Here is a 19,077-nt window from a genome sequence, read left to right as displayed (position 1 = left end):
GAAGAGACAGGTAGTTTATAGTGTTACAATTCAGACATAGCATGAAATGTATCTTTTCCATGAGTCCCCACAGAGGCATAAAGCACTAGTCATTCTTGGACCATGGACAATACAATTGAGATCAGACCAAAACACATGTAAAACCAGAAATTATATTGATGTCGCTTTCTTTACTTGTTTTGAATATTCATTTGAGATAAAGAGACCATGAGAACTCTTAGTTAGGGGTGCTGAAAATCTTGTCTTCCTGCTCCCAGGAGAGCACTTTGCTCTCAGGAACTATTTAATGCAAAATAAAATAAACAATTCCTGCAGCAGTAAGCCAACACTAAAATATCTGTCTCCCAACAGAAACTCCTTCTTACTAGCACTTTCAGTAAACTACTTTCACTGACTCTTTTCCTGACCTCACAAATCTCAGGGGCTCAGATCCAGTTAATCTAAGCTCCTGAGGAATGAAAGTTCAAAGCTGCAGAAAACAGAGATACAATAATCGAACATTCCTATCCCAAAACCCTACCCACTAAGGAATAGCACAAGAATTACCTGTGCTCTTTATGGCTCCCTGGTCAGTCCAGTGGAGTCCTTGGTTGCTGTACCGAAGTATGTATAAGCTCTCCTTAATCAGTGGGATCAGGTAAGGATCTCATTTAGATACTTGAAACTACTGCTGCTTTTGATTATGTAAGGAACCATGGTGAGTGCCTTGGTAGTCCTCTGTAACCACGCTGGGACAGGCAGATCCATTTTAAAATGTTCCAAAATGCAGGGTCCAAAAGCTGCCCTTGTTCTCTGCCATAGCAGTGCCGTTTGGAGAAGCCAGGATGGCTAAAAGGACTTGTGCTCATGGGTAGCCATACATTTAGGGCACAGACAGCTGCTGTTTTTTACCTCTGTCTCTACTGTTTCCCAGTCCACAGCCCTGACCTTGACAGAGGAGTTTCAGTAGGGCTTCTGTGAACCAGAGACTGTAGAGTGCAAGCTACAGAAATCTGCATTTCTTCCACTTTCCCCATTCTAATTCTGCTTACCTTCACTATGGTTGGGTGCTGTAAACTTCAAAACCAGGAAAATCTGCGTATGCACAGTAATTACTTTTTCAGACTGTTTTACCAAAACAAGGATTTAACCGCACTGAAACACTTGATAAGAAACAATTCCATTGATACTTGCTATTGAACCTAAATGACTGACCAGATGGAGCAGAACATAAACATACCAGACTGTCTAATATACTTCAGCTGAGATAATACATCTCAACTGAAAAAAACATAATGTTTCACTCACTGACATGGAGATTGTTGTATTACAGTGTGATGGAAATATCTAGTGCACACTCTTCCATAAGTCTGTCTGCATGCCTGTGCAATTTTTTCTTCTTCTATCCCTCTAATAACCTTTATATCTCTAATATCCCTTTAAGTCAACTGTAATAAACCAAAACTGAACAATTAAAAAAAAAGCCTGTTCAAGTACCGTTAAGGGAATAAGTTGAACCTGCAAAATTAAGGAAATTCAAATTTAATGCTGAAATGCACCATATGTCCTCCAGTGTGCACATGTGAGGAGAGGGGTTCAAGTATTTTTTTAAGCAGAGTGCCGTGATGGAATAACATACAGGAGAACACAGGATTCACACAGCATTGTCTTTGCCTTGGTTAACTTCGGCTTATTTAAAGCAACTATGAAAGAATGTATTAATATTCACAGAGATGCCTTCCTTTCATTCCCATTAATAATAAGAGCTATAGAAGCCTAACAAGATTACAACACACCTCCAAATGTTAAAGACCTTTTTTTGATAATAAGTTACATGTGTAAGTCTGTATGTGCATATTAAGTAAAATGTTTACTGCACTTGTTAGAGGATATATGATAGATGACTTGGAAACCCAGAGAAAGGCAGAGAAAAGCTTCTGTTTTCAATTTATATGGGCATATATGCAGGAAACTCCAGAAGGTACTTGTTCATATTTCCCTCCCAAAAGTGCACATGATTTATTTTGCATCATAAGCCTGAAGTGTGGCTCATTGCTCTGCCAGGTAAAAAGAGAAAAAGAACAGTCCAGTCAACTCCGTCAAGCCTAACATGTCTGTCTTCTTTCATAATCTTGCTCATTCTTCTTTGCAGTAAAAACATTTGAATAGGAAGATGTGGCAGAAAATCTCAGACTGACATGCAGTATTTTAAGTCTCAAATGAAAATACTAAAGCATTACAACACCAAAATATGAAAAAACAAGACCTGAATATACCTTACACCTCTAAGGGTCAATAAAGGGACCACTCATCCTCCAAAACACTGACTGATGCTAAGGATCCTTTTATCTTGCAAAGGTTTCCTCCAAAACTTTATTTTCTTTGTGATTCCCTATTCCTAAGTCTTTATTTCACATGGAACTAAACACAGACCATTAGATGTATTAGTTTTCACTTGGGTTCTTTTGCTTTTTTCCCCAATAGTTGTTTGCTTTGCCTGCCTGTGGTGCTGCTAAGCAGGGCCCATGGGAACTGAAGGCAGCCACTCCAGAGGTAACACCACACAGTGCTGCTGTTCCCATTTTCCCTACCACTTTTTGCCTGCACATCTGTGGTGCATACCTAGTTCTCCAAGAGCCAGGTAATGCTTTATGTGAAGCTGAGACAAGAAATCCAGGAGGATTTTAAAGCTGGGTTCTGCTATGGGCTTGTAAAGGTTTTGCTGCTCACTCCAGCACAGGTGGCTGGCTGGGTGCACACCCCATGCCTGTGTTGCCTTCTGTGCCAAATGACTTCTCTTCCAGTAGAAAGCCAAGAAGACTTTTATCATTAGAGCTGAAGGCCAAATACCATTTTGAAAATGCAATGGGATTGGTTGGACAGAGTTGTAAAACTAGAAATGCTATGGGTGTAAAAAAGCAATTAAAGCTTAAGCTTCTGGTGTAATAGTAATAAGAAAACAATTCTTTAGACTGAGTAAAGAAAAATTAGTATGGCCTGTGAGTAAGTATGAATGGCAAAAGTAAAAATCACAGGAACTTGGAAAAAGAAAAAAACCAAGATTATTATCACATGCTGCTGTGTGGGTAAGCAAGGGCTGAACAGTTCAGACACTCCATGGTGACTGCTACAAAAATAACGATGGACCAGTAAAATTCAAAATTTAGGTAATTCATTTGATACATTTTTGGAAACATATACAGCAAAATTAGAGTACCTGGTATCTAGGCTATCAAGATGAGCAACAACAAAAAAAATCCGAACTAAATATACAACATACATTGAATCCTTCATAACTGGAAATGAGCTCCATTATAGGCTGACTTTGGTTTTAGACTTTAGAGAAGGCAAGCACTCATTTATGAAACCACCTTTCTCCTGCCTTCCTGTTTTAGAGCAATTTATTTTCTTTGAAACCATGTGTTTCTCTCCACTGCAGTGGCCTCACAGCGCATTTATCTTCTGGTGTCTGTAAGCTCTCTGGGACCGGGACTCTTGATACTTGTATCATAGATAGAGGCTGTCAGCATTTAGAAATGAAAAGTAGTAATGTTAATTGTAATTTTCTACTCGAGTATAACCTGATTTTGTATTACCTCTTGGCAGTAGCCAGTGCACACAGTAAATGAGCTTCATGAAGGATGTGACTGTAAGTCAGTATCATGGCCAGAGTGGACGAGAAGCAAACAGCAACAACAACAAGCTGCTCATCAGACAGCTTAACCTCCAGCTCTGGTGAACCGTATCAATGAGGAAATCACCAACTAGTGACTCCAGAACTGGAATGTGCTATTTCTGGTGCTATGCTTTGAAAAGTATTTGCCACATGGTCTAATGAACTGCTGGAGTAAAAGCCCACACAGCTCAGAAATTTTCTGGAGTGTATCAGAAATAAAAGGGGTCCTCAGATCTCTAGGCAAATCACTGTGATCTGCCTTGGTTGGGGGTTGGATCCCAGTTTCTACAAAGCACTAAGTAGACTCTCCTGTCCTCTAAGGTTCATAGTCCATGTGTCCCCACTATGATCTGGCTTACATGGTTAAGGTCTTGGTGGCAGACCATTCTTATGTTCAATGAGGATCCATTCTAAAAAAAAATCATGACCCAGTGAAATAAAACAAATCAAGATCGAACTAAACTATGCTAATATTTGGTCAGTTCAGAAAGGAAACACAATCAAAAGTATAAATGAATGAATGAATGAATGAATGAATGAATGAATGACAAAATTTTTTTTTTACTCTCTAAGTACCTTATAGGCTCAACCTGTATTTTTCAAGTATGCCTGCTCAAAATTAAGACCTCAATCCACAAAAAAGGCACTGAATCTCCAGTAATTGGAGAGGGAAAAAGAAGAAATGGAAGACGAGACAAATATCACAGTACCTTTTGAAGTCAAATCACCTCTATACAGCTGTAAGTATAGATAGGAGTTCAGGAATCTACACAGGAAAATACAAATCCCAAGCTTCTAGCTCTGTATCTTGTACAGCAAAGGTGGGGTGTGCAAGACTGAAGGGGCTTTAAAACGTGCCCGTGCCTGAGCACAGGCTTCTAAAACAAGCCTCCTCAGCATTCTGTCACTATGTCTTCACATCTGCCAAAATAGAAGCTGCCTGCACAATCAGAGGGCAGTGCTTCACACATGGTTTTGACAGACTAAAATAGGTTAAAATACGATTTTTTTATCATTTCTTTTTCCTAGGTTTCCCATGCCTATTGTCCCACAGAGACTAATTTTGGATATTGTTTCCACAACACCTGATGACTTTCAGTTCTGTCGTAACTGCTGTTCCTTTTCTACTGTGCATCCTTTCTACAACTAACTCTTGGGATCTTAGCATGGTGCTTCTCATGGAGAAAGTCACCTGCCCTGTGTAGTAACTGAGGCATTAGTACTGCCCAGTCTTTGGACGACTCTTCTAACAGTATCTAGAGGTATGTGGCCATAAATCAATTCTGGCAGCATGAGAATGGGCTAGAAATAAAATAAAAAAATTCCCCAATACAGAGAGCAAAGAAATCTAAACTTATTGGACTGTAGAAAAGAGCTCAAGGAAAGAGAGAAAGGACATTCTTGTGGCTGAACGATAAATGAGTTGAGTCCCTCAAGAATGAAAAAAGTAACACAAAAGAGCCCCATAAACCTAAAGGTGTAAGCTAAAGAGCAGAGAATGCTAGAAATAACACAAATTTTATCACGGAATTCATGAGATCGGAGATTCCCTTTTTCTGCTGTCTCCTAATCCTTACCTTTTTTCACAGGGCATAAAATAGCCCAATTCAAAGCAAGATTTTTAAAGTAAAAGTGCTGGTAGACTTTGTATAAGGGAGTTAATAGGATTTAATTCACATTTCCTGCAGAACTCACACAGATGACTGGATTTTAGATTTTTTGCCATGTCCTGTTTATTGACATTTATTTTTAGTTTTGATTTATTTATGTTTATTAATAAATAATTCCATTAATTAAGTTAATTATAATGAAAATGCTCACTTTAGAAAGAAAATAAATTCAACCTTGGTTTTGAATTGTCTAGAATTTTTAATGCAGGAAGTATGATGCAGCATATCTGGAGCTTTTAAAGTTCCTTTTCTTTCATTTTTTTCCTTTTCTCTTGATTAGCTACTTGCCAAATATTTGTTTGTTTTAAACTAAATCAGATTTTCTACCTCCTCAGCAGGATTCATGTTTACTTATATGGGCAAGGTACAGTAATTGAGAAGTAGCAAGATACACCTATGAGAGAGGTCTACTTGAATCTCTAATTTGTGGTAGCTCTAAGAGAGAACAGCCAGTGTAAGTTACGATTGCTGGAAGGTAGTGCTCATCTCTAAGCAGAAGGAAGTGAGATATTTTAAAACTAACTGCAACAATTGACTTAAATGTGGCCCTGCCTGAAGCCACACAAAATGATTCCATTGCCTTCACTGTGTTTCAGAGCAGCACAGCAGAGCATGTTACAGCTCTAAATCTTGCGCTTTACAAAATACACCTATAACCCACACTTTGTGGATAGGGCACCTGACACGGAGAAAAGTGAAATGATTTGCTGAAGCTCACTAAGAACAACAGTAGCAGAGACAAAAATCAGACCATCAAGTTGTCTGTTCACCCCCAGAACTTCTCATTGCTGTAGACCATGCCAGTCTCTGTCAATCTCTACACACTCCCAGTTCTGTAGGTGCATTAGGAGAAACTCTGCCAAGTGTGTGACAAATCACCTTTTACTACGAAGTCCACTAATGGAACTGGGAAAAAGACCTATTAATTTTGGTGACCTCTGGACAGAGCATTAATGGAAAACCTGGAAACAAAGATGAAGTGTCCTGGCCTGTACCAGTTCATGCAAGAGCCAGAGCACAACCAGAACAGCCATGTAGGTACAACTGAATGGAAAGAGCAGGACAAAGAAAATCAAAACGTTAAGGTGAGCTACCAAATGGGCTTAGCAACTACAAGAGGAGTCCAGATTTACAGCAGCTTCCAGTTTAATTTATCAAAATGCACTTGCCAATGGGGAACCCAAAGGGGGCAAAAGCCACCTGTCCATTTAATAGCCATTCTTCCTTCTGTCCTACTACTACAACAGCCAAGAGAGTTGCTTATCCCCACATGGGTTATTTCCTTTGCCTCAGATAGTTCAGTTGTTTTATAGAGAACACTGATGAACAAAATAATTAAATAATACATGCTCATTACAAGAGGGCCAGTGTTAAGTGACGTTTTTAAATTGCATCATGTCTTCAAACTATTTTGCTAAAAATAACTTAAAAATTAACCAAAACACAGACACTGAAAGAATTGTAATTCAAGTCATGTCTTTGGATCCCAGTTTTGAGTTCTGTTGTCTGCATCCTCTGTATAGACAATTACAGCCACTCTGAGAGTTCAGCAATTGGTGTATCAGCTGACTCCTTATATTGTGTATGTCTGGTAGGTGAAATACAGTATAAAAGGCTGGTTCACTGATAGATCTGTGTAAGAAACAGGCTAGTTCTCTTCTACTAGTCTGGGATGACCCCTTTTTCTAGTAAGTTCTCTGTATCTGTTCATTGTGAGGAAGTTGGAGAGTTGCAATTTATAGAATCTGAAAAAATTAGCAGTGTGACACCAAAACAGAAATTATTATGAAAACACATATTTGCTTGAAATGAGAAATACTAAGAAATACACATATGAAAATTTTTGTGTTTTTATAAAAAAGAAAGAAAATAAAGTCTGAATTCTAGTGTTATGAAAAGAAACAGAGATCTATTTCAATATGAAAGTTATCTTCACAGTGCTTACAATTGCTTTCTGCCTCTGTCTCTCCCTTTGCTTGGCCCTTTCAGATTCCCGTTTTTCATACTCTTTGCGGTATTCTTCCCTCTTCAGCTTTTCATGCTGATATTCCTCATAGCTGTCATATCTAGGAAACATAACTTAGTCATTAAATCAAGAACCTGCATTTGTAAATGTAAAATTAGAAATACAACTTCTGGAATGCTTCATTATCCCAGGCAATTGAAGACAGGACAAGAGGAAATGGCCTCAAACTCTACCAGAGGAGGTTCAGTTTGGATACCAGGAACAATTTCTTCACTGGAAAGGTGATCAGGCAGTGGAATGGGCTGCCCAAGGAAGTGGGAGAGTCACCATCCTGGCAAGCGTTCAAGAAACGAGTGGACGTGTTATGGTTTAGTTGACATGGTGGTGTTTAGCCAAAGGCTGGACTCAATGATCCCAGAGGTGTTTTCCAGCCTTAATGATTCTGTGATTCTAAAATTATCTCCTGAGGAACAGCTGCAAAGCAAACCAGATGCAGGCCAAAGGCACTACCTGGGTCTGCGACTGCACGGTGATCTGGACCGCGATCTTCCACGTAAGGGAGAACTTCTGTATGCTTGGTGTCTACAGTGGCTGGACTCATAATAGCAACAAGATCTGCAGGAGGAAACACATTCACCTCTGTCATTCCATTTGAGTCTATTGACACTGTTTTCTACCTCTCCCCTGAACTTAAAATTTCTTCTAAGCTACCAGTGGGATTTTCCAGTGACAGTGTGTGATCTCCTACTCAACTAAGGCGCCTCAAGTGATTTCCCCCCTCCTGGCCCTTTGGTAATGTTCCTTATTGAGGCTAACACAGAGCAGACAGTCAGCCACTGTCAACTCCATCTGATAGAGGCTGCAGCTAGATTGGCACCAGGCAGCTCACAGATAATGGGAAAGGTTAGTTGTGTACATCTCTCACCAATTGCTCTGCCTCTGACCTGACTGCCTCCACTCAGAACGTGTAACCCTGGCAAATTTAAAGGATATTGGAAACAAGTGTTTCTGTAGCAAACCCTTAACCTTCAGAGTTAATCAGCTCAGGAGCAATAGAATGAATTGCACTGGATTAAGTTATTTCTTGCTTTTTTTCTTTCTTTCCTGTAAGTTTCTTCATGTTTTTGCTGTTCGTCTTATAAACTACAAAGATCATACTTGAATTTGCTGTACCATACCTTGAAGAGGATCTACTACAGGGCGACCTTGATCTCGATCGGGAATATGGAGAACGGGAACAAGACCTGCGTTGAGGAAAGGACCTTGATCTGGAGCGTGTCCTTTGAGATCTTTGAGAAAATAAGGATTTGGGTGGAGACACTGAATCTCTGCATGGAGAGTTAAAAGAAGAGCAAGAAGGTGATACATCAAATAATGAATAGGCTTGTGTCCCATCCCAAGGGTAGCATAGTTTATCACTTTCATCTTCACTGTCATCAAACAGACCATCCATTGCTAGTCCTGAATTTATAAATATAGGTAGTTTGGAGAATTGTTCATTACTGTAATCACTGTCCCTTAGTTCTCTGGTCTTATCTGCTTCTTCATCAAAAACAGCTTGGCTGGGGTGACCAAAATGCTTATTCAGTTCAGCCCGAATTTCCTGGTCTTGGAGCTGTTTTCTGTTATTACCATGGGATCCCTGCTTATTTGTCTGTAAAGTCTCTTTCTTGAAATACTGGTCTTGTTCTAAAGAAGAACAAATCTGACACTGCCACCCAGGTGAAGAATCCTTAAATTCTGGTTGTCTGGAGTCCTGAAGTTCCTGGGATATTTTAATGTGTATTTCCGATTTTGAATTCACAGATTGACAGTAGTCATGGTCACCAAACAGCCGCAAACTGGGCCGTTTTGTCTTTCTCTCCTCATGTCCACTGGACAGTACTGTAGTCTTGCTAAGCTGTGCATACAGCTCAGACTGTTCTGGACCCTTCTTGATTGGGTTATTTCCTTGAGAACCAGAAGACTCACTACAGCGGGGCTTTTTTGAAGGTGGTACAACAGTCTTGCATGATGACTTCGGTTTAGGTGAAGTCCTAAAAGGATTATCTTGGTTGGCTTTATGAGGAGGGGTTGTAGGTGGAGTTAGGCCTACAGGGAGTAAAAGGAGGAACAGAATGCTTTTAAGCACACATACAATGTTTATAAAGGTGGCTCATATGCTTCTTAAAACAGATACAAAGCAAGACCCATGCTATGTCACTTCAACACTACCAATACTGAGAATAAAACCACCAAAGGTCTGGTGACAACAATAGCAAAAATACTAATGCATTGCCATTACTCTTCAGCATCATTTCTGCCCCTCCCCTTCCTCCATGACATCTGCCCCTCTCTCTGTAGATTTTGATAGAAAAGATCAAACGATAAAACCCAAAAGACGTTTTTGTTAAATATAAAATAGATTTTGATGTAAAAATGAGAAGTCAAAAGACTGGCACCATCAAAAACATAAAGAACCTAGCAGATAAGAACCTGGATAAAAGCAAGGCCAAGAGAAATAAATGAGTGCTACCAAAGGACACAGACCTTAAATGCATGGAAATACAGCCACCCTACAACTCAATGGCAATGACTCTATGTCTCTAGAGTTCATTAACTTAGAAAACCATTGCTAATGTATATACATATATTATATATGTATGTATAATACATTCTTTAGCATAACTAATACATTTTGCCGGAAATGTAGTTCTGTAACTGAAACTCAAATGAACAACAGGACAACCACAACTGCAATGAACCACTACATTTAGAACTAAATCTTGGTGAGAGTCATGTAGTAGGGAGTCAAAATGAAACACGTAAGTATTCAATGACTAAATATACTGCTAACTAACAGGTTTATTTACATAACTGTCATAGACTGTATCACTATGATGAGACAAAATTGCAGGAAGGACTACAGCATGTTCCAGTAAGCATCTTCCCATTATTTTTGTAAGTGCAGAATATAACTTCCAATAGTTTCTGTAGAAATCATAGAATTTCTTCAGACATTACAGAAGGATAACCCCAGATGTCAGGGCAGAGTAACAGCAAACAGCAGACACTGTTAAGGAAGTTAATTTCTCTTCAGGAAGGTACTTAGTATGTTAAGTTTGAAAAATTTGCTTCTGTCCAATTGACACTAATATAGTTTAGTAATATATGCTTAAAATTTAACAAAATAGATGGAGATTAGGGAGTTCTCCAAGACAACCCAGACCATCCCTAAGCGACCCAGAGGCTCATGCTGTCCAAGAATACTTCTAGCCCAAGCAATGAGCTTTCCATTAGTTCCTCAGCAAGAATGAGAAAAGAAGGCAGACAGAGTTACAGGAAATGTGGGTTTCGAACATGGCTGTAGAGCTCTGTTTGGTATTTCTAAACATGCAACACAGCTCAAGAGATCAATGCAAATGGAACATGTTCTATAGCGTTTTGCTGTAAAGAAGGAAAAGCGTCCATCAATGTGCAGTGCTCCCTAAGGAGCATAAATGGAGATTGGGAGTCCCATTGCATTATCTGCAATGAATTTCTTCCAGAAAATAAGAAAATAGAAGCACCAAGGCATGAATACTTGATGTGAGAGAGATGCTTGATTTTGTCTGAATGTTCAGAAAAACTGGTTACAAGCTACCCATGGCTATGTGAAGACTTTGTCTAATGCCACAAAATTCAAGGAAAATTGAGGCAAAGATTATGAAACCTAAAACCCTAGTTACACCAAATTTGAATTTAATACTAAAAAAAATTTTGTGCAGTCATCACTGTTAAACTATTTCCTCTGAGTCCTCAGTTTTTTTCTTTCTTCTTCCTAAATATTCACTTGAGACAGTACTAAGTATTTCATACCTTATGCACCTCCTCACTGACAAATATCTTTGACTACCAAATGAATTTTGGCTAAAATGACGAGAACAGTCCTATCGAAAAATCTGCAGTAATAATTTCCAATTTAAAACTTGAGGCTCAGATTGAACAAATACTTCAGTAAGCAATTTTCTAGAAAAAAAATTTAAAAATGACACTTGTGAAATTAGAAAGCCCGTGAGGAAATTCTGGGGTTAGCTACTGGGTTTTAGATGTAGTTTTAAAAAAAGAATGAAACAAAAATACAACCACTCCACAATGAACATGCATATTTAAGAATTTCAGGCAGAGAAACTCCAGAGATAATCCAATATTCAAAATAAAATATTGTTTCAAATTCTACTTCTTTAAAGCTTGTCCTGGCAGGAAGAAAGCAAAACACACAGTATTACAATTTCCAGAAACCTGACAAGGAGTCCAACAATCTTCAGAAAGAGGGGAAAAAAAAACGTACCAAAAAAACCCTCATGAAAGTACAGACTGAGCTAAATTTACTGGCACTTCCCTTGCTGGCAGAACAGGGCTGGGACAGGCTAAGAAAGGGCTTCCTCATGGCATTCTGGCTTTTTTCCTGGTTTTCAGCAGAAGCAGGAAGTGCACAGGCAAGTAGAAACAGATAAAAGTTGGAAAATGTTCATTTAACTTTTGAACAGACCTACGCTGGGGGATGGAGGACAGAGTGAAGTTTTGAATTCATGTCACCTCTACAGAGTGTCCCATGACCGATCTCCAAACCGTGAATTCTGAGAAAACCAGTTGGCTGCACACTTGTTCATCTTCACTCTAATCCCTGGTAATCTTCACTGAGGGCCATGATCCCACATCAATGGCATTACAATATTCCATAACCATTGGATTATTTCACACGCACTGATTTCTCCCCAGTGTGTACATTTAAGTGTTGACAGTACAAGGTATATTCTGTACTCTCTCTTGAACTTAGCAGGTTTTGACAGATTTATGGAAGGACAGATGGCCATTACAGGCTGAAGGCTGACAAGAGGCAGTTCAGAGCATTGTTAACACACTTGCACAAACTCTCAGCAGTGCAGCGCTGCGCAGAATGTAATTCAGACTATAGCTTTTTTATTGCTGCCTATTTTCTTTTGTCAAAAGAGCCTGCTGTGCACAGCAACAAATGGCTGCCATTACCCAGAATGTAATGGGTGTCAGACAAATCACGTAACACAAACAATCAAGAGTATGTAGGTCATATTTCAACAGAGCACAACCTTAGCAATATTTATGATTACTGCATTGAAATGTGCTCTATAATAAACAAGTACCTCTACATCACTCACACTTATGTACTTCTGCACGGCAAATCTGTTAGAAGTGGTACATACTCTACAATCATCCTCCTTAAACAGTCTTTTTTCTTTTTAAAGGAAAAGGCAAGTATTTTTTCATGACATGCTATAAAACCATTTTCTTTGTAGGGACTTTTCCTTAATTGAATAGCTTTGGTAAATGGTACGTTTGCACTTTGCCTTGCTCTGTCTATATACTACAAACTCACTCAGTGATCTTGTGCTAGAAAACAGCATACATCAAATTGCCAGCACTGCTGCCAAAGCAGCACCATCCTCCCTGTGTCTGTGCAATGAAAGGTGTTTGCACATGTGCCGACTCTGCCACCTTGGCCAAGCAACTTCTTTCCAGAAAGTCTCCGGGAGGGTGAAACTACTTTCAACACATTCCAAACCTTGACTTAAACCCTCGCCCCTGCCCCCCACAGTGTAACTCATTTAGCTCAGCTAAATTGGTAAGCAGAAATTAGGGGAGTGCCTCTGCATTAAAAGTGACATCTGGACTTCTTACAACTGATTTTTAATGCTGTTTTACATAGACACAGATATTTCTAGATCTCTACAGTAGCTTAGCATTCAAATGTTTGATGATGTTTGCTGTGCTTTGAGGGGGCTGATAATTAGCATCTTTTGGGGAATACAGCCCTGGAACCTTTCCACATGTGCACTGGGCTTTTGAGAGGCATTGAAAATGAATTCTTTCATACCTTTGAGTTTGAAAACGTATTGTCAAGGGAAACATTATTTAAGGCCACTTTAAACACTGACCACAAGATAACAGCTCAATTCAGTAGAAGAAGAGTGTTTGTATGGCACAAGATTGCAGAAGCTAGGAAAAGATAATAAAATTAAATAGTCATCATATAATAAAAAACTACATGCTTGTTGAGTATTCAATTTAATCCTGTTGTCAGTGCTAGAGAGAATAAACACAGATGCCTGAAAACATCAAATAATTCACTAGATTTTAGTCCCTCTGGGCAACTCTCTACATCTCACATCTCACTTTATCAGAAATCATTCTGAGGTCAAAGAAGTTCTTAGATGACAGATTTTACATATTTGTTCTGACAAGTAAGAGGTAACACAAATCCAGAGGTAGGCAAATATCAGAGTATCAGTATCCTCACGGATGGTCACAAATTCCAAATCACTCTTCAAGCTGATTATGTACATACAGCTTTTTCTGTCATCTTTTCAAAGAAATCAAATTCTGCCCCCAAGACCAGTGAGGAATTTTACACTACAATGAATTACAGTGATCTGTATCAAATGAGAGACTTTCCACCAAGAGGGTGGAAATGGTCTTCTAGTTACTGACTGAACCTAAAGCATGTAAACTGACTCCATGTACTTAAATGGTGGCTTTGAGTATTTATGTGTGAAGGTTTAAGAAGACATGGAGAACAGAGAGGGATTTATTAGAAGCCATGCTATCTAACATCTGGCGTTCAGATGTTTGTCTAAGACAATCAAAAGTCTAAAACAATCACTGAGGAGCCCTTGTCTGCCAAGAGAAACACTGCCACCTCCAGAAGGTGAGTCATCCTCCTAGTCCCTGTGCTTGCACAGGCCCCCCTCCCCCCCACAGTCTGACGTGTAACAAAGAGGAAAGAGCTGACAAAGAACCATCCCACATTTTTGGAAGACACTGGAGAGGTTCAAGCCCATGGCCTCTTAGCAAGGCACTGGCAATGCAGTTAGCTGTGGGAACAAAGGGAGATGGACGTCTTCTGAGCGTCTTACTCGGAATGAGACTCATCGGACACAGGGATTTCATTCACTGCATTATCATCATCTAGGACTCCCTCCATGTCATGATGTTCCGGTCCAGTTTCCTTAGAGTAACACTAGAATGATCAGCTTCAAGAAACAGGACTTTAGATAGCAATGGACTTAGGACACTTATTTAAAGAGTATTGAAAGAATTCTTATGTGTGGCAGGAAAATACTTTAAAGAATATTTGTTCCTTGTAATTTGACAAATTGATGTTTTGACAGTTTTAGGGAGGACAAAGTTACATTCATGAGTACTAACAAACCTGTTGTAAAGCAAGATATAGCACTGGCAAGAGAATGGTTTCAGTTTGACTTTAGATACATGAATCCAAAATGTGTGTGTGACGAAGATTGATGGCTCATCTGGGAAATGCTTTTATTTATTTATTTTTCTAGTCTATACTTAATTCATCAGTGAGGGAAGCAATGTTGTTCTCAGCAGAGAGATCAAGGGAGTTGCTATTTATATTAAAATACTTTGTGCTTCGATAGTGCAAGCAGCACTGCTAATGGTATTTTCAATTCAGTAGTGAGATCAAGGTAACTCCAATTTAAATTATAATAAATAGTGCTTGTATAGTGCAAGCTGCCCTATATAAGGACAATGAGCAATGCGGTTATCTGGATATAATTTGGAGTTGCCAGGGTCTCACTAAAGAACTTCAAGGTATTATTAATCACTACTGCCACTATTTTTTTCTTTATTTTATTTTTGGTTGTTTTTTAAACTGAAGTGGGTCCCAATTCTGCCATGATTTACATACATATGCTGTAAGTTCTTCAGTACTCCAGGCTGTTTCTGTCATGTACTTTGCTTCCAGCAAAAGCAGACTCAGGACACAACACTACTACAATACAAATTACTTAAAAAGTAAGATATGCATCTTTTTATAGATTTACATACATACATGAATATAAAAATAAAAACTATGCGTATATGCAGGCAGGGATTAACACAACTACAGCATGATCTCCTGAAATGTCCTCACCAGGCACTGTGAAGACCAGAGCAAGTGCAACATGAAGTCCAAGAGCCACCATTGTGCACACTGCTTGGTAACACTGCTCCAGCTCCCTGGCCGCACACACTCCAATTATTATTCTACCTGAGTATCATCAGTTCATTTCCTAGCTAACTTCTGTTCTCTTCCAAAGTGGAAAAAAAATCACAGAATCATAGTACAACATTCCTGTTTACATATGTGCTCAGTTGTGCTGTTTCACAGCTTCTGATGCTTTTTTTAAATGCACCAGTTCTCCTGGTTATGTTGTCCAAGCAACTACAGAGCTGTTTTGTTTCCTCCTCTGTGCACAGCTGATGGAGCGGAATGAATTTGGTAATACCAAGACCATTCCCGTTGCCAGTATGGACACAACACTAGAGGACTATCCAGGGGTCAGACTGACTCCCAATTTCTGTCTAGTCAGCTGATGGGAAAAGCAGGCTGCTGACTTTTTGGCTGAGAGAAAACACTGCTTCCTTCAGTAATTTCAACGGCTGCTTGTACCACTCTGCTGTAGTAACCTCATCTGCCCCTTTCTGTTGGCAGCACTAAGCACTGACTTACCCATGTGCTTACAAATGGGCACCCTTGTGCAGACTTGCTCTCCAGTAGTGATGGAAAAGGCTTCTCCATGCTTCAGGCCTACTGGCACTGAACAGGATTATCCTCCTTCATACAGTGAATTTTGCCATGTTTATGTTGGTTTTGCAAAATGAAGATGTATAGGAAGAATGTTCCCTTTTGCCTTGAGAGGAATGATTAAGACTGCAAGCTTCCAGGACATGAAAGGTGTTCATGGTTTAATGCTGAACTAATGAAAAAGTTTCTGAAAAAGTGAAATGATGGTTGTAGGAAGGTGAAAGCCCAATGTACCCACCAAAACCCAGTGTTTGGGCCTGCTGCCACTGAATTTAGGAGCACCAAGCTGATTTGCAGTACCTGAAGACATATTCTGCAATACACCCCTCCCCCTCAATGCGAGAGATCACATATTTTACAATCTACTGCTATGCTGAGAGAAACACATGCCAAGAACATCTCTTATTTTTCAATATTACACAACTGAGAAAGAAAATGGTCTTGGCAATAGCTCAGGTGGAGCTCAATGTGTTCTTTTGTGCTCGGCTCTGGACACTTCAGGAAAACAAGAGGCAAAAGAGAGTTCAGAGGAAAGCCATAAGATAGATCTGAGTCTGAAGGAACTGACTTCAGCAGAAAGAGGAGCAGACGAATTAAATGAATGATTAAATGGGTGATGTATGAACTAAACCACTACATGACAAAAAAATCCTACGTATCTTCAAAAGGTACAAATCTACGGATCAGAAAGGAAGAGGAAGATCAAGGGAGGTTGTGTGAAGTGTGTTAATGGAAGAAATAAAGAAAAAGCAGGAGTACAAAATGAATATCACTTTAAAAAATTACCTCTAAGCCATGGAACAGTTGTTCAGTGGGAGAGGAGAAAGCTGTTATTTGTGACATACTAATCTAAAATTGACAAAGCACTGAAACATGCAGTCATGTACAGTCCAGGCCAGCCTGGAGACAGACTGAATCACGTAACTTTAACATCTGTAACATCTATTACACTGTGCTGTGGGGTTTGCCTTTGAAAGATGGTGCTCAGCAGTACACAAATCTATGGGGAAATGGAGAAGTGTAACAGATAAATGGTTTCATTCATATTTTCTCAGAAATTATGCTCTCCTGTGTAGGTTTGGAGCTGTATTTTCAAACACGTTTCTTCTCAGGTAGCTAGACAAAAAGTAATGCTAAACTGCACTGAAGTGAATCTACTGGAGACTTCTGTAAGATCTCAGCATACCTGTGGTATATTACAGTGAACAAACACACAAGCCATGCTTAAAGGAAGAGCCACCACTCTGCATTTCTCACCTGCAGTTCCAGAGAGTTCCACACTTAAGGTTTGTTCAATAGTCTTGTTCTCAAATGGGGAACCCTTGGGATCACTGGAAGACAGGGCACATTTATAAAAACAAGCTGAAATGGAGTTGCTGTAGCCAAAATCTACTGAACCCCCCTCCCTTTTATAAATGTTTGCACTTGTTAATACTTACTTTGGTGACTCGGGTGTCAATGGAAGTGATAAACTTGTTGGTTTGGCTAAAGGAAAAAAGAAAACAATTATGCAATACTTAAACACTCTGTAATATATACAGTAAACATTTCTTTATACTTTGGCACTGGAATCCTGTGGTAGTCAGTTAAGGCTGAGCTTTGATAGTTCAATTGCCATTTCAGTGTACCTCAGATAGACAAATAAAGAGACTCATCCTGATTCCTTATTACTACTACCAAAAAGGCACCTAAATGTCAACAATTATTTACATCAATTACTGTACATCTGAAATACAGTACACAACCCAAATGACAAGAACCGTTCAGAAGAAGAGTGGTACATGTTAAAAATCAATGAAGAACTCTACAGGACACACTCTGAAAATGTTATTTCTCTCAGTGTTAATTTAGACTACAGTTCACGTTTTATTTGGAAACAGGAGCAGCAGAATAACTACAAAGTAACAGAACGTTATGAATATTCAGTCAATTTTACTTCTACAAGATACAATTTTATGTACAGCACTGAGAATAGGTTGTTTCTATGAGGCCAGAGTCCAACCAGTTGTAGTCCAAATTTTTGCAAATTATTCCTGCAAACTATGACAAACCATGGACATAGTCACAGATGGTTAAAAATGGGGTTGAAGCTCTCACCACTACAATCCCAACATACGCAAAAAACAAAGCTCTGGCTACAAAAATGTAAGTCTTTGCAGCTTTTACTCATGCAAAATGGTATTTTCTCAGAGCAAGCCAAGAACTAGCATACTGTAATACAACTAAGATTCCTTTAACATTAAAAATTATATTACTTTCGAATTTTACTTTTCAGAAGTTAGATTGATATATTAAACACAGAGAGCATCGTAGCAAGAACAACAGCAGGGGATCTCTTCTGCAGATTAATTACTTAAGACAAAATGTTCCCCTTGAACACTCCTGCACTGCAGATCTTTTGTCCAGAGTGTCACTACTGCATATTTCATATTCATTACAAGCTTGGAGCTCCCATCAACATTAAGGGATTTTATATGCAAATTGATTACTTTTATATGCTCTAGAGCATTCCTGAAGTAGTATTACGTTTTTAAAAAATTAACTCAATTCTCAAGAGCTGCATATTGTTTCTTCTCCTCCCCATATGAAAGTTAGGAATGGAAGCTCAGGTGTTCACCTCGGGTTCACCTTCCTCAGAAGTCACTACTGGAGTGAGGAGATGCACCTCAATGAGTTATTCGTCTGGCCCAGCACAGCCACTGATTTGTGCATTAAACCAGGTGCAGTAAAACTGAATGTAACCTGACACGTCTTTGTGTATAATTTATATACATCTAGGAATACTAATGTTTGCCTGTGACTAACTAGAGGTAAAACTGGCTTAAAAAAACAGACCTTACAGTAAGGCTCTGGAATAAAGTTTTATACAAAAGCTTCCATTTTATTTTTTTTTAATAAAATCTGCATACTCTTTACCAATTTAGGCTAAGGAAGCTGAATGTGTAAGAGCTATTTACATCTCTAAAAAGTCTCATGCTAGCTCTTATTAGTCCCACAGAATAGTCGCACATCAGAATACACACATATTAAATTCTGAAGCACTGAGGCACAGTGCAAATCTGCCAGAGATGGGCACAGAACCAAGGCATTATCTCACACTTCCATGTATTAATTTTAGGCAGAGGTCTCCCACTGAGAAGTTCGCATACCAAAACACCCATCAGTTTTCTTATTGCTAGGCAAGAGCTTGACCAAACAC

At 39.1% G+C, this 19,077-nt stretch overlaps 1 protein-coding gene across 5 annotated transcripts in view; it reads right to left on the bottom strand.

The window, feature by feature from the left end:
- The window catches only part of PPARGC1A (PPARG coactivator 1 alpha), a 368,953-nt gene that overhangs the window by 9,196 nt on the left and 340,680 nt on the right, over window positions 1–19,077 (bottom strand). For all 5 annotated transcript variants that reach the window (XM_017727555.1, XM_017727556.1, XM_017727557.1 and 2 more), the window contains 5 exons: window positions 17,318–17,363; window positions 17,136–17,209; window positions 8,470–9,382; window positions 7,802–7,906; window positions 7,271–7,391 (listed from right to left, as the gene is read on the bottom strand). In XM_017727555.1, coding sequence (XP_017583044.1) covers window positions 7,271–7,391; window positions 7,802–7,906; window positions 8,470–9,382; window positions 17,136–17,209; window positions 17,318–17,363 — 1,259 coding nt within the window. The remainder of the gene's footprint in view (window positions 1–7,270; window positions 7,392–7,801; window positions 7,907–8,469; window positions 9,383–17,135; window positions 17,210–17,317; window positions 17,364–19,077) is intronic.

The sequence above is a fragment of the Corvus brachyrhynchos genome, unplaced genomic scaffold (assembly GCF_000691975.1).
Source record: "Corvus brachyrhynchos isolate BGI_N302 unplaced genomic scaffold, ASM69197v1 scaffold80, whole genome shotgun sequence".
Classification (NCBI taxonomy): Eukaryota; Metazoa; Chordata; class Aves; order Passeriformes; family Corvidae; genus Corvus; species Corvus brachyrhynchos.
The sequence above is the reverse complement of the archived record's forward strand: the minus strand, read 5'-3'. Positions and strand labels throughout refer to the sequence as shown.